Raw genomic sequence first — 14,690 nt, forward strand, 5'->3', positions numbered from 1 at the left:
AAACTGGCTTGTGTCAGGACTGCTGTATTTAAATAACATCCAGAGAAACTGGTCTGAGGGTGTATTTCCAGTGAACATTTCCAGCAGGCAGGCCTGGTGTTTGATGACTGAAGTTATATTTATTTTCTGAAGTTTGTTGCAGAGCTCTGCAGTAGGAAATCAGCACTCAGTGTCTGGGGCTTCTGTGCGATGCTTGCTGAGGGTATGAACTAGTATGCTGACAACGCTCCAGTGGTCTTAAGAGCTTGCCTCTTAAAAACAATTGTGCTGTAAATAAGAGAAAAGAAGCTGAGTTGGTTGTTGGCCTCCCAAATTATTGTACCTTTGACCCTGTTTGTATGGACCCGATGCCTTCTATTCACCTCTGTGCAGCATTAAGTCTTGTGGATTGTCAGATAGCATTTGGGTTTTATTTTTATGGGGTTTGGATGGCCTTTTCAGAAGTGCTGAATCTGTTAATTCCATAGAATAGGTGCAACAACGGCAGTTCAGTGTCCAGCTCCATGCCAGCTGCGACACCCCACATGCCATCAGTCTGGGATGGCACAGCTGTTGGAAGATGGTATCTTTTCTATCCTTACTTCATTTGCTCCTCTTTGTCCTTCGTTCTTTGTATTAAGGTAACCATTAATAAGGAAACCACTGCGGTTTGGTACCGTCTTATTTCCTGTAGCCTGTCAAACAGTATGCTGGAAGTAACTGAGCTACAAATGAGGAGTTCCCCTGCTCTGTAAGGTGAACTACAAAACCTGTTCACAATAGTCTGCTAAAAAATGCACTGCGAGATCAAGCTGTACTAATTGTCACTTACTTCTGTTCCCCAGGAGAAAATATTATTGAAAATAATATGTGACTGATAATACATTTATGTGTTAAATATTAAAATTAAATGAAAATATATTAAATCTTTATATGATATGATGAAGAAAATTTAGTACCAAAATTGGTCCAGAGGGAGTACTAAGCTGCAGAAGCATTGTTTCTTTTAAGGTTTAATAAGTCAGGGGAGGGGGTCACTGTAAGGTTACAAAGAAATTATATTTGTTTTCATACCCTACTGTTATCAGGGGTATAGTGAAGATTTCACATCGTTGATAAAGTACCATGCCAGGATACCAAAGCGCACTGAGCCGATGCTGAATGCTTTATGGAAAGCTCTGCCTCAGCTCTGCCTCTTCACCTTCAAGCACATCCTACATCCCAGACTTGGGTCTGGTCTAAATAGCTGGTTAGATTTGCGGACAGGCACTTCCTCGGTCCATCATCACGCTGTGCTGCAAGCTGCACAAAGAGAAACCAAGAGCAGGGGAAGGAGAAGTCTGAACAGCACTGAGAGATCTCGGTCGCACAGAAACAGGCTGTGATTTGGAATGTTGATTATTCACACTTGTACTTCCACACTGAATAGACAACTCATCATTTAAAAGATTACCTTGCAGATGATGATAAGAGCACATTTTCTTCTTCTGCAGACAACATTTGTGCTGTGGCAACCATTATGGCTGGTGCCTTTATCAGTCAATTAGACTGGAGCTGTCAAAAGCTTTTTAAAAACTTCTATTAAAAGTAATGGGGATTTATCTATCTAGGACCTGTGACATTTATCAAAGAGCCTAGCCTTGGCCTCCTTTTCTAATAGCAGCGTGCAGCTGCACCACAGGGCAGTCAGCTGCCCAGCCCTCTAGCAAGACAGGCATTTGGTTAGTGGCCCAGATTTGAGAATCTCTGGAAAGCAGAGCTTATGGATATTTGGAAACCCATCCTTTCCAGTGGTTTATAGGGACAGCAGCGTTACTTGACTGCAGTCAGGTGACGTGGAGTAGCTTAGTGCTTGGAAAGCAAGACCTCTGCTTCTATTGCCCTGCAGCATGCACATGTGTGGATTTGGTTTCAGCGTTTGCAAACGTGGCTGAATATTAAAAATTGAAATGTAGTAGTTAGTTTTACTGTGTCATCTTTCAGTTTATTGGTACTGAAGTTGTTATATAGTATTGGGAGTTTTAATGCTCCACTTTTGTTGTCTTTTTTAACATAATTTCAATGTGCGACACTGAAACTTTCTTTTATCCAGCTGAGCATTTGCAATGGATGTATTGATTCCTGCTATGAAAGCAGTGTTAGCTGATGCTGGCTGGGAGCAGTATCTTTGAAGCTTGAGACGGGGAGAGCCCCAGGAGATCCATGTTACTACCTACCTGATAGCCAGAATAAGAGCTATTATAATAGTTTGGATATCTCCTCCTTATTTCCCTTGCCTGCTTCTTTTTCCTTCCCTCTAGCACTTCTTTTTGGAAAACTACTCCTCCTTTCCCTTAGTTGTAAACACACTGCTGTGCATCACAAAATTGTCAGTCGTAACAAGTGGCAAATAGTTGATCGTGCTCAGCGCCGAAACAGAGATGTGACTGCAACTGAAGTGCTTTTGTGGGCCAAAAGGGCAGCTCCTGCTCACGGGGTTTGTTGTGAGTTAGTGCCCAGCTGCAATCTTAGGGGTCATAAATGTGTCACGGAAAGTTTTCATCTTCTGAGCAAAGCTGAATTACTTTTCTCTTTTGAGAATTGTTGTGGCAATGCAGATGGTTTGGCCAAACTTTAGGGTGAGTAATTGGATGCTTGTGACTCAGAATTCCCACAGGAATGTCATTCGGACGTAGGATCATTGGATTTTTGCCCCAATGAAAAGGCGAACAGTTATGAGAGCATCATAATGCTAATGGTAGCGGGTGTGGGAGCACTTGGTGTGCCTTTCAGCAGTTCACTGGTTAACATGGAGAAGTTGGTCTCTGAAAATGCCCTAAAGACAGTCAGCAAAATTCTACTCCAAGGTGAATACAGAACAGGAGGAAAAGAGCATAGCCTGAAAAACAAAGACATGGCAGAAAAGAAGAAAAAAGAAAACGAGACTTTGCTAGTCTGTGTACGAGCTAGGGGTGAGCTGTGAATCCTACACTTCTGGAGGGTCTAGACAGGCCAAATTACTGGGATCAAAATATCAGAAAGGGAGACCCAGAAGAATCATTTGATAAGAAAACATCTTCTCAGAGTAATAATCTTCAGTTCAGAGTAATCTTTGAAATCAGTCATGTGCTTGGCTGCTCGACCACTTCCTTTGAGAGTGGCCTCTTGACCACTGCAAAATCGTGGAGACTCGGGGGAAGAGGGGGCTGGAGGGTGGCGGTGATGAGCCGGGCAGGAGCACACAGAGACGAGCAGGCAGTGTCCGTCATTGTGAGCTGGGGCACGAAGGGGAAACATGCCAAGCAAGCAGTCAGTCATCCCTGCTGAGTTTCACCAGCATCGTTTTTTTAGGTGGAGGGAACAGTGACAGCAGTGCTGGCTCAGGTAATTGTTTCATAGAAAAGGAGATAGTGTTTGAGCAGGAGATTAACGGGGTTTTGACTTGAACACAAATGGGACATCTATTACATTTCAGTTGAATGCTCATGAACATAGTGTTGTGCTTCCAGAGCAACTCAATTTATTCCAAAGAATAAACATTAAAGGTAAAATTTCAGGTCATTAAAAAAGTGAGTTATCCCTGTGAAAGGAAGACGACATTAATGGCTAAGTAGGAAAGTGAAAATATGAAAGAATACGGACAAAAGTATCTGTTATGTTCTATGTATCAAAAGTCTTGCTCGTGACAAAAAGAGTGCCTGAACTGGTGGAGCATATATTAAAATTGCTGCGAGAGGAACTGAGAAAGTCTTCAAAGGAAAATAAGTTCTCTAATCATTTGAGAAAAGAGTTCCATTATCTGGCAATTGATGTTGCTGGGAGCTCCTCCTCCGCAGACAGACCGGTGTATTTACAAGACTTTGTTGCTAGCAAGTGGGACAACCAAGAGAATGCGTAGGGCTAGGGGAGGTATCAGGGAGGTAGGAACAGGGAACCCTTGGCCTCTGTGTAGGCTGAGAGGAGGCTAATACATATTTATACATATATATATTTATGTATGTACATAAAGGAAACTTTGTCTATAACCAGAAAATACAAGTATGTGGAATGGGGTAAAATAGAAACCAAGCATTTTTATGTCAGAAGGCATGTGTCAAATGCCCATAAAAATGTCAGCTACAGTTTTGCACACTGCTGACAAACAAAATTGCAAACTTTACCAGTAGTATAGCTTATTATTGTCAGAGAGAAGGAGCAGAGTAAGAATCTGCAGATAGTCTGTTAGTAAACAGTGTCCAAAATGGCAAGCTAAAAGTTTCTGTTGCTAAGCTGATGAGAAGATTTAGGTTAAAGAGGTTTTTGCTTAACAGTTCCTACTAGATCCTCAACGATATTTGAAGTGTTGCTGGGAAACCGGTTTATCTTTTTAAAAATCATAAAATCAATCTCAGAGAAGGTCTGAAATATTAAAGCCTCCAACAAACTGGAATTGAGGAAAGTTTTCCAAAATGCTGGTGGGACATCATTAAAGACTGCAGTCCATACGTCTGGTAGGTGCTCCTGCTGCGTTAGCAAACGCTGGTAGCAGCCTGTGCAAGGAAAACTACAGTACCGAGTAATTAACGAATTGGTCGTACTTGTAAAGATTAGTTGGTTTTGTGCCTAGCACTGGGAGCCAAATGATTTCCAAGTGATTCACTGACCGCCTTGTTGTTAACAGTGAGTGTGCCAGATACCCACAGACCTGAAGTAACAGTTAATTCAAAAGACTGAGCTAGGTTTTGTTTCACTCCTGCTTGTTGGAGGTGCCAGAACTTCGCTTCCCACAGAAGCGCTGATGAGCTATTGCTCTGCTAGAAATTTTTCAGACCAGCCTTTCTGCAACAATGAGCCTGTGGAAGCCGGGGGAGTGATACACTGCTGGCTATTTCCAATCTTTTAATCGATCTCCCCTGTCTAACTAAACAAAGGACCAGTCTCACAGACAGGTGAGGGCAGCGTATGTGAATATCCTGACAAAAAGTAAAATGACTGCAGCCGTATCTTTCTTTGTCAAATGGGTGAGTGGTGTTAAGCAGACAGTAAACCTGCTTCAGCTGTAGCAGCATTGAACTTAAGGGCTTTGTTAACTGCCTGGGGGGGTGGGGGGAACCCAGCAGAGTATATTTGAATGCCTTGCAACCTCTTTGAGCCTTAAATAGTAAGCTAGAAATACCAAGATTGCTATTACATATCATAGAGGCCAAAAGCTCAGCAGAAATTGGAAATAATTAACATTTCAGAGTTGGAAAGAATATGAAGGGTTGTTGTTTCCTGAAACAAAAGTGAATTGGGAGACCTGTAAAGCCACCTGCTCAGTATGTAAGCTAGCCTTTTAGTGATGGAAGGTAGGAGAACACTTGCCATCAGGAATTAATATTAGGGAACTCTATAGCCCAGAATATATCCCGAAAAGAGGTGTCAGGGAGGGCCAAAAAAAGTTACATTCTTAGAAGATGTGAGAATCTTTTTGATTTAAACTGGTTCTTGCACCCTGAAACTGTTTCAAAAGGGATCTGTCACCATTTTCACCTGCTCCGCAAGCGCCGTTTGATCCAAGCAAACAGTTCTTGTTTCGTCTTGGTGGCTGCAGAAGAAAGCATCTGCTTTCTGCTATTCAGCACATGAAAAAATCCATTATAAACAGGGTATTTTATTAGTTACTCCTTTCCTCAGAGTGACAGGATTGAAATCTATTTCACCAAGGTTTATCTTGATAATGTTCAACTAAATCAACAGAGCAAGTGACCAGCATCTTACCCACATAGTAACTTTCAGTGGCCGCTGCCACTATTACTGGTGTGCCAGTACAAAACATTGTACGGAACTGTGTTGGCTGTGATGCCTTAGCTGTGTATTTCTTATTTTGCTTTACTCTTTTCTTTTTATGGTTGGAAGTATTCTTTAAGGCTCTAATCTTACCTTGCTCTCTCCCTCCTAGTGTCTATCAACTTGTTGTCAAGGAGGAGAAGCTGCAGAAAGCACGGAGAGCTGCAGACATCGTTGAATGCTTCTCTGTCCCAGTGAGCTACAAGAACGCTTCCAGTCTTGACTCACCGCACTACTTTGCAGCCGAGCTGAAACCCATCAACCTGCCCGTCACACAGCCTTTCACGGTGGGCGACAACAAAACCTACAATGGCTACTGGAATGCTCCGCTTTCTCCTCTGAAAAGCTACAGCATATACTTCCAGGCTCTTAGCAAGGCAAATGGAGTAAGTGCAGAGAAAAATGAACTGGATCTGTACATATGACCATCTCTATCTATCCTCCTCATCTTCCTCCTTCCTTCTTTATTGGATGCCAGTTTAACACCTCCTTATTACCCTCTTACAGAAATTTTATGAAAATTAAGCATGCCATTACTTGTCATTCACTCCAGTCTCTTTCTGATGCCTAGATCCGATGAAAAACCTGTTAGGGAGCCAGTCTCTGTAAAGGGACATGCTGGCATGTGATTTAGAAAACAAATTGCTTAGAATGTGGATATTTTCTTTCCCCTTGCATATGCATGCACGTCAGAGTAGGGGCTATTGTGCTTTTAAAAGACGTAACTGCAATGTACCAATAGTCTCCAGTTCACAGTGCTTGTGAATTTAGAGGGGACATTGTGAGATGAGAACTGCCCAAAGGCTATGACGTTGGATGACCTTGTAGCTTGCATTTGATCACATCGTCATGTAGCACTTACTGTTGGGAGTTTCAGCTTCAGTAAGTCGTACTGCAGGGGAGACTGTGTGCACATCTGCATTCCTCCTTTTGAATACTCTGGACTATATTTTTACATATGCTTACTCTGCGATATTAGGTTTAAAATGGAGACTGCACAGAAAACATAGTCTGCCCTATTCTCAGGCTCAAACACCCCAGCAGATCCCGTCACAGGAAAAGGGAAGGCCCCTTTTCCATCTTCCATCCTCCTATTCCAGCCTAGGGTAGTTCTGATCTCCTCTTTACCTCTGCCGTTTCAGGTCAGTTCAGCTAAAGCGTATAGGCTAGATCCAGTCTAAGCCCTCCTTCACCTTCCTCCCCTTTGACTCCTCTAATTGCTCTTGATTATCACATAACGTGATACAGTTTGACGCTCTGGCCTGATGAAGAGTCTGACAGCATTAACATGGCATCAAGAAGTGGGATAGCAGAGTCTGTTATTGCACATTTGGCAGTGCTTTCGTGAATCTAACTTCAATATAAATAAATTCTTTAAGACATCACCTCCAAAAGAGCAAAATTAGAAAAATCAATCAAAGATGGATGATGTAGGCTTTGGTCTACGCTTGGGGTAGTATCTTTTATACCCAAAACACAGCTGCGCATCATAGAGGACTGTGCGCTGTTTAACAGGCTGGAAATGCCAATGAGTGTTCGCAACATATCTTGGTGTTTTACAGCCTTCATTTATCACCTTTCTCCTGCAGTTTCTCCTGTATGGCTGACAAGCACAAATCTCTCCAATACTGTGCTGTTTTTCACCTTGGTTTCCTTTCTAGTTGATATAGTTCCCTTCCAGCACTACTCAATTAATTCAATTTTGGATTTGCCTTTATAAAGGAAATTGTGATATATGCGTGTCTCTGTGTCTAGTTAGTTCCCCCTTGTAAGACAGTTAATTGCTAGAGAATGGATCCCCAGGGAAGAAAAAAAATTGTTTGCTTAAATACGATACGATTTGCCGTAAATGGGTTATATGAATGGGAACGTAGGCTTCCCCTGGCATTCTGGATTAAAGCAGCGCTAACGTGAGCCTCCTGCCTTTTCTGGATCTCTGTAGCTGGCAGGCTGCATCACACTCTACACACAAGATGATAAAGGCTCAAAAAAGAATGACTTGCTTGGGCTGTTCTGATAAGAACACAAGACTGTAAAGGACTTTTTAAGCATAAGTTAATCAAAAGAGTCTGTATGCAAGAATACACAGTCTATGAGAGCATGAGAAGCGTCCTTGCCAGACACAGCACATTCCTATTTGAGCAAGCAATTGCCTCTTGTGTGAATACTTTATGTTGGTGCAGTATATGTTTATATATTCTTGAAGTGCAGTGCTATGGGAAAAAAACATAGAGGGAATGTCTGGGAATAGAATATGGATCTTCAGAGGAGTAGCTGTGATACTTTTTGTTTCTTGCTAAAATCCTTAAGCCCCACACCTCAAAAATCAGGTCTGATTTGCATCCAGTCTTTTGCAGCTTTAAATAAGAAGGTTTGTTTGTTTCCCAGAATTGTTTACAGGTATCATTTGGATTTGAGAGTTCTGGGGTTTTACTTACGACTATAACCTGAGCTGCTTTTACCAGTCTTCCTAAAGCCTATTAATAACTGTGGCTGCAACGCGGCATTTTTTATAACGGGCACCTGAAAAATATCTGAAACAGTAACAGTTTTGCACAATTAAAATACAGCGTTATGTTTTCTTGCATGAGAAACTTAACAGAGTGTTGCTGCTCATTTTTTAATTAGGGTATTCTATAGTTTAATTAATCACTGACAGTTGTGGAATGATGAAACTTCTTTCCACACCTGGAACCTGCAAAGAGAAACCTTTATGCAGTGAACCAGAACGCCTTCCTTTGGAAATGTAGGACCCCAGGGAGAGCTTAATTTGAAGAAACATTCTGTATTTGGTCAAAAAGCTTGATTAGGAGGAGGTTAGTAGTGTTACAGGAGTTCTGCATTGTTTCAGCTCCTCTGTTCATTGAGAGTTGTGCTCATTTGGTGTTCTTGTCTGCTCTGCAACCATTAGCCATGATTGTTACAGTGAAAGGAACATAATTAACAGCTGGATGCAAAACAAGTACGGCAAATTGCTACAAAATCAGATCACAAGCTTTTCTGCCTTCTCTTGTGCAATGTTGTACTTGTTTGGGAGTTTGAATGAGATCGCTGTTGCTGGCTGAATTCTTTTCTGTGGACAGTTGCATGAAGTTTCGTCAATGTGGTGCAGCTTCTAGACAGGGGTCTAAATAGACCATGTGTGAAACAGAATAGTTTTCAGCTTTGTTATAGAAAATGCTTCCAAATTGTGTGAGTTTCTCTCCTAGGGACTGTTGAAAACCAGATGCTGAGCCGAAATGTGTCAGTTTGAAGTAAGTTGAGGGGGAGGAAACAGGAGCTCCAGGCTTTGTAACTGTGGGGGTGACAAGCGCTGTTAGTTACTGCTTAATTGTTAGAAGGAGTTAGCCCAAGGGGTGACACAGGGAGAATAAAGGACAACTGGCTTCTTTCTCCTCTGGCAGGGTCTCCACACATGCTGTCGCAGCCATCCAGGTAGTTAACTGATATTTGCTAGTTGTCCTGCTGCCACCTGCTACAGATGGCTGCCTGACAGAGCGTGAAGTTTTCCTTGTCGGAAAAACCTCCCTGAGCTCAGCTCCTTTAAAACACCAGCCCTTCCAGTGCTTATCCCGCTGAAAGCTGAGGCCAGGGTGGCAATACTGTGTTACTCCTTATCCTCTCTTATCCTTATACTGACATGATAATCAAAGTTAAATGTTGGAGGTTTTATTGTCCCCAGGTTCTTTATCTGGGTCATTGTAGGTGACAGTCTCTGGTTAGTGATCCAGCAACACGCTCAAATGGGGCGAACTCTCCGGCTGCACTGTGAAACCTGCCTGGATTTTTTGAGCAGCTCAGAAACCAGAGCTTCCCAAAAATCCTTCCTGGAGTTGCATTTTACCTCATTGAGCTGAAATGAAATCTGTAATGGCACAGTTGCAATCAATAACTCTTGGCCACTTTTCCTCTAAGTGGGAGATGAGGCAGGAGGCTCCGTGACACAGCTGGAGGTGATGTGGGGACACTGCCAGCTGCTCCTGCAGCTTGGTGCTCCAACAGGTGAATGATGTTTTCAGGCCAGAATTGTGAAAAGTAGCACCACAGGAATCAATGAGAATATTATTTTTGAGGGAATGATAGACTCTACAGAGATTCTTATTGATTTTTTTCCCCTCTCTAATGACTTGTACTACATGCACAATCAGGCAGTTCATTATTATCAGGGGGACTTCAGGCTGGATTTCTAGATGCTGACAAGTCTACTCACAGTACACAACATTCTTCTTCTGGGACGTTTTGGAGGTATGGATAGAGCTGCCAGCAGAGAGGTGGCATTCGTGCCTGTGGAAAAATATAGTGAGGTGCTTCAGTTCAGCATGAACTATGCTCTGAAAAATGAAGTGGCACCAAGGCCACCTGCATTGCTTCTGTGAACCATTAAACAGCTCTGAAGACCTCTCTGTTCAGTGGGGTTTGGGGTGTACAGTTTTGTTCACTTAGATTAACCTCTTAATCTCACGTTGGAGTTGCTGGGGCAGAAATAAAGCAGCTGTGGAAGTACTTTGCTCTTTGCAAGCCCCCGTTCCCACACCTGGTTGGCCATCTTGGGCCAGCGCGTGTGTGGACCTGAGAGTTTTCTGGATAGCAAATATAATCTTCCCCCAGTTTCCCTCACGTCTGAGAGGTTTGTGCTGCGGGTATTCGATGATTGACTGTAAAACATTGAAATAACTTTCTATTGTAAATAATAAAAGCCCTAACTGCTTTGTTAAACCTCCCTTCTCCAAATGACACAGATACTAAAACCAGCTTGTAATTGGAAAGGCAGTCTTAGCTTTTGCTTAGTCTCTCAGACATCTAGCAGTTTCCTTGAGCTGGCAATAGAAATTATAGGGGAGTCCATTGATCTTGCACAGACATATGCACATGATCAGTTTTAAAGACAGCAAACAGTAGGCTTCAGTGTGATAAAAAAGAGACACATGATGTAGAGCTCCCCTGAACTTGGGCAAAATCTGTTAAGGACGGAAAAAAATAACTCCTTAAGATGTTCAGTGGACAGAACCACCGTTTCTATCCTGTGAGGAGCAGGTTGCCAGCAAACATGCTGGGTGTAAAGCTGGGACATGGGGAACTAAAGCTGAAACTGAGGCCAAGTGGGAGGTTGGTAATTACTTGTCTGCACCAGCAAAAGTTCAAATTGTCTGTCCCTGATCTGAGCTGCCTGATGGAGCTGTGCCTGGTGCAGGGGTCCCTGCACGGTGCGCCTGGGGACAGCAGGTCTCACTGCTGCTGGCAGGTGGTTCTTCAGGCAAGGCAAGCATTGCTTAACTAAGGCAGAGTCATAATAATAGTAAAGGAAAGAAAAAATGGTGGGTGTGAAAACAGATGGATGAAAAAGCTCTGCTTCTTTTGTTGTTGCTCGTAGTCTGTAAACAGCAAGCTGTCATTTTAAAAGAAAAGGGGAAAAAAAAATCATTTGCCCTTTTAGGTTGTGAAGACGCAGCTGTCACATAAACATATGTCCTGCTGCCCTCCTAGCCCTTTTCTGCAGAAAATTGTTCCCATCCAAACACTGAAGAGACAGAGACAGAACTTGTCTTCTTATCATCCACTGTACTTCAGTGAGATGCATGTTTCGGAACCTAAGTAATTAGTAGACAGCATCAGCTCTCTTGCTTTGAAAAAGAAAGGAACAAAGTATATTAAAAGAATGTTTAAAAAAACAAAAAATCTGAAAATTCAGAAGGATGCTATAACAGGCTCACGGTGTGTGGTTTCAAGTCTGCGTGCATGGGCTGTGTTGGCAGAGGGGGCTTGACCCGCTCCTCGGCACAATCTGGGCTCTCTCCAGAGGGTTTCCAGCTCATCCTACCTGCAGCTCCGTGTCTGCCCTCCAGGAACAGTCTGCCAGCACTCCAAAACCCAGTCCTCACGGGACTTTAAAAATTTAGCCAGGGTTCAACCCTGAGTGCAGGTACGCAGTAATCAGGTTTTATTCATATAGAAGTAAGTTCTGGAAGACAAACTTATGTAAATATGTTCTAATAAACACGTAGATGGGCTTAATATGCGGTAAGCTTTCTGGATAGAAAGCATGTTGGAAAATGAAGGTTGGATCAAGAGCTGTAGGATGTCTTCATGCAGTGTTTTCTCACTCCACAATCTTGCTTAAAATATGCCTATGTTTTTCTGTTATGATTTGGGTATAAGATATTGGCGGTGATACAGAGCTGTAGAAGTAGTGCTACTGGGATCTTAAAAAATAAGTTATTCCTGTGACTTCAGCCATAATACAAACCAGATCTCTTTACGCCAAATATGGAGGATCTTGGGTCATTGTCAGGAATGTTGCAGATGTATAAGACCTTGTAAAACTTCTGTGCTGTCATAAGATCAGAAGTTGGTATCGCAGCCTTTGAAAGAACGTTCAGAAACAACACGGAGACTGAAATATGGGGAAATTATTTTTGTTTTTCTAAAATGGTTTTTAGTGTCCTTTATTTCATTATTTTTCTTGTAATTGCTTTAAGCCATCTGGATGGATAATTTAGAATTATCTGCGTTGTTTGTTCTTGCTTTTCTCTTGGCTAACGAGAAGCATCTTGCTTTACTATGTACAGGAAAGCACCTTGTCTGAATCGAAAGCAGTATTTTTCAGAAAATAAGTGTGATTGTGGCAAAATGGTTTTGCTGATTTTTGGAAAAAATGTGCATTTCTTTTGGGTTTTGGTAGAAAAGTTCATACAAACAATTCTCAACATCGATCAAAGAGCAATAGAGTAAATTTCAAGATATCTCATTTTTATGAGACACCAAAGAGATGAGCAGTTGGTGATCAACGAGGTGATCCATGGAATAATCAGCCCTAATCAGGAATATGGACTAAGTTCAAGTCTTTAAACTTTACCATCCCTAGTAGCCAGACACCTTGTGTCTGTACAGCTTTCTTTTATCTTTTCCTTTTCAGAAGATGTAATTTGAAATGAAGTTCTCAAGTCCAGATGTCTTGTTCTTCTAGTGATTGATTGCCCTTGCTTTTGGCAGTGCCAGATCATGGTCTTCTAATAACTATGATTGTCTGTGCTAAATGCAGTAATTAGTAGATGTAGATGCAAACAGAACACACTGCATCCTGTCTTCTCAAATTACCCTGTGGGAGGGCAGGGAGCAGGAATATGCACATGCTTAAATAAGATCAGTTACAGCATCATTAACAAGATTTTGGGTTTTGTTTTCTCACCGTTTCTCAACATTGACTGATTTCTCTAGCTTTTTGTTAGACTTTGAAGCTAGCAGAAAGCAATTCATACACACAAAAATTTTCCTCAACAAAATGTGAGCAAGTATCCACCTACTTTTAGACTGAAAAAATACTATTCTGATTTTTTATTTTTATTTTTCATCGCTGATTTTCCAGGTCACCTTCTCATAGATTGTAAACTACAACAGGATCTGTCTGTCTTATAATTCCCAGCATTATGTGCTGAGGCTGTGCTCTGAAAGTAAAGCTATGTTTTCCCAGCTTCATATATCATCACTAGCAATAAAGATTTTGGATTTCCAGAATAGCTGGCAATTGGCACTGATTATACACAAGGCAGAGATGAATGGGGAGCTGTGTTGCACGGCTATGTTGACTTTGCAGAGCCGACAGCTGAACAGGTTGTGTAGCAAGTTGAATATTGAGGGGGAGAAGGGTTGATGCACCAAAGAGAGGTGCTTCTGGTTTACTGGGGTAAACAGCGCTCCAGTTCCACTCTAGGGCTGTATGGCTCGGAAAGGAAGCCCTTAATAGACACGATATGTACTTGGTGGTCCAGAAGTTCCTTAAGAGAGTTTGAAGGAAAAATCAAAAGGACAGTTTGTCCTTCTGAATATCTCATCATTTCTAGGCTACACACAGGGTTGCTTATATCCAGATGGTGTGGCTGACTGGTGTCTTGGGGAACGCATAGAGATCAGAGAGAATCGCTCTCGTGTTTCCCAGGGGGGATCCTGCCGTTGCCCCCTTCCTAAGTGCAGCGTAAGTGTTAGGAGAAAGGCACGACGATGGGACTGTGTGTTTCTGCTCAGACCAGGGAAGTTCTGTCACAGATGGAACAGTTTTTTCTGCAGGAGCAAATTCAGACTTTCAGAGTTCATCTTACTGCTTGAGGATGGAATGAGATGCTCAGCAGTGCGTTTGCTAGGCTGTTGTTTCCAGAGCCCAGCCAGCATCCATATTAATGTGGCATTGTTACACACGGTAATTTATGCAGTATTCATTACACTTGAGACATGTACAGGAGCATGTAAAGACATAAAGTACTACAAAAACCCTGCAGCAGATTACTGTCTGACAAAGTGGGCTTTTTAACCAAAGCAGCACATTAAGATTTGGATGGCAGTCATTCGTTGGACAGAAGCAGCCCATGCCAATAAGGGCTGTAGAATGAGGAGCTGGGGATACCAGAAAGGATGTGTTTTCAGCGGAGGTGGCCTGAGAGGGCTGCTGAGTTTGAGCTGTTAGTTAAGCCAAATACAACATTGCTGTTCCGATCCAAACTCCTGTTTATGCAGATCTGCAGGCTCTGAGGTGGATTGAACAAAAGTGTTGGGTTTCATCCCAGCTCTGCAATGAAAAGCTGCAGTAGTGTGGGTTGGATTTGAATAGCTCATTTGGCAGAGCTAGCCATACAGCATGCTGTTTTGCTTCACATACATATCAGAGAGATGAAATATTCAAATAACTACCTCAGTATCTGTTTGCCATGTGTTAAATAAATACCCAATTTGCAAAATTTGCAGTAATGGTGCATGAAAATTAGATGTACAGTTGCATGTACTTTTGACCCAAGGCTTGTCTGCCTGTTATAGAACAGGTCATTTAACTGGTAAATGCTATTAGTTAATCAGGCAGTTACGTGGGACCCATCACTCAGACATTGAGTGTGGAAAAACATGTTGTCACTCAACTTCTCAGCAGTTAGAGAAGCAGC

The 14,690-nt window shown here is 42.3% G+C and overlaps 1 protein-coding gene across 2 annotated transcripts in view; it reads left to right on the forward strand.

Moving 5' to 3' along the window:
* PTPRT (protein tyrosine phosphatase receptor type T) overlaps positions 1-14,690 on the forward strand; it is a 453,474-nt gene that overhangs the window by 352,533 nt on the left and 86,251 nt on the right. For both annotated transcript variants that reach the window (XM_056354779.1, XM_056354780.1), the window contains exon 12: positions 5,879-6,152. In XM_056354779.1, coding sequence (XP_056210754.1) covers positions 5,879-6,152 — 274 coding nt within the window. The remainder of the gene's footprint in view (positions 1-5,878; positions 6,153-14,690) is intronic.

Source organism: Falco biarmicus, chromosome 10, assembly GCF_023638135.1.
Source record: "Falco biarmicus isolate bFalBia1 chromosome 10, bFalBia1.pri, whole genome shotgun sequence".
NCBI lineage: Eukaryota > Metazoa > Chordata > Aves > Falconiformes > Falconidae > Falco > Falco biarmicus.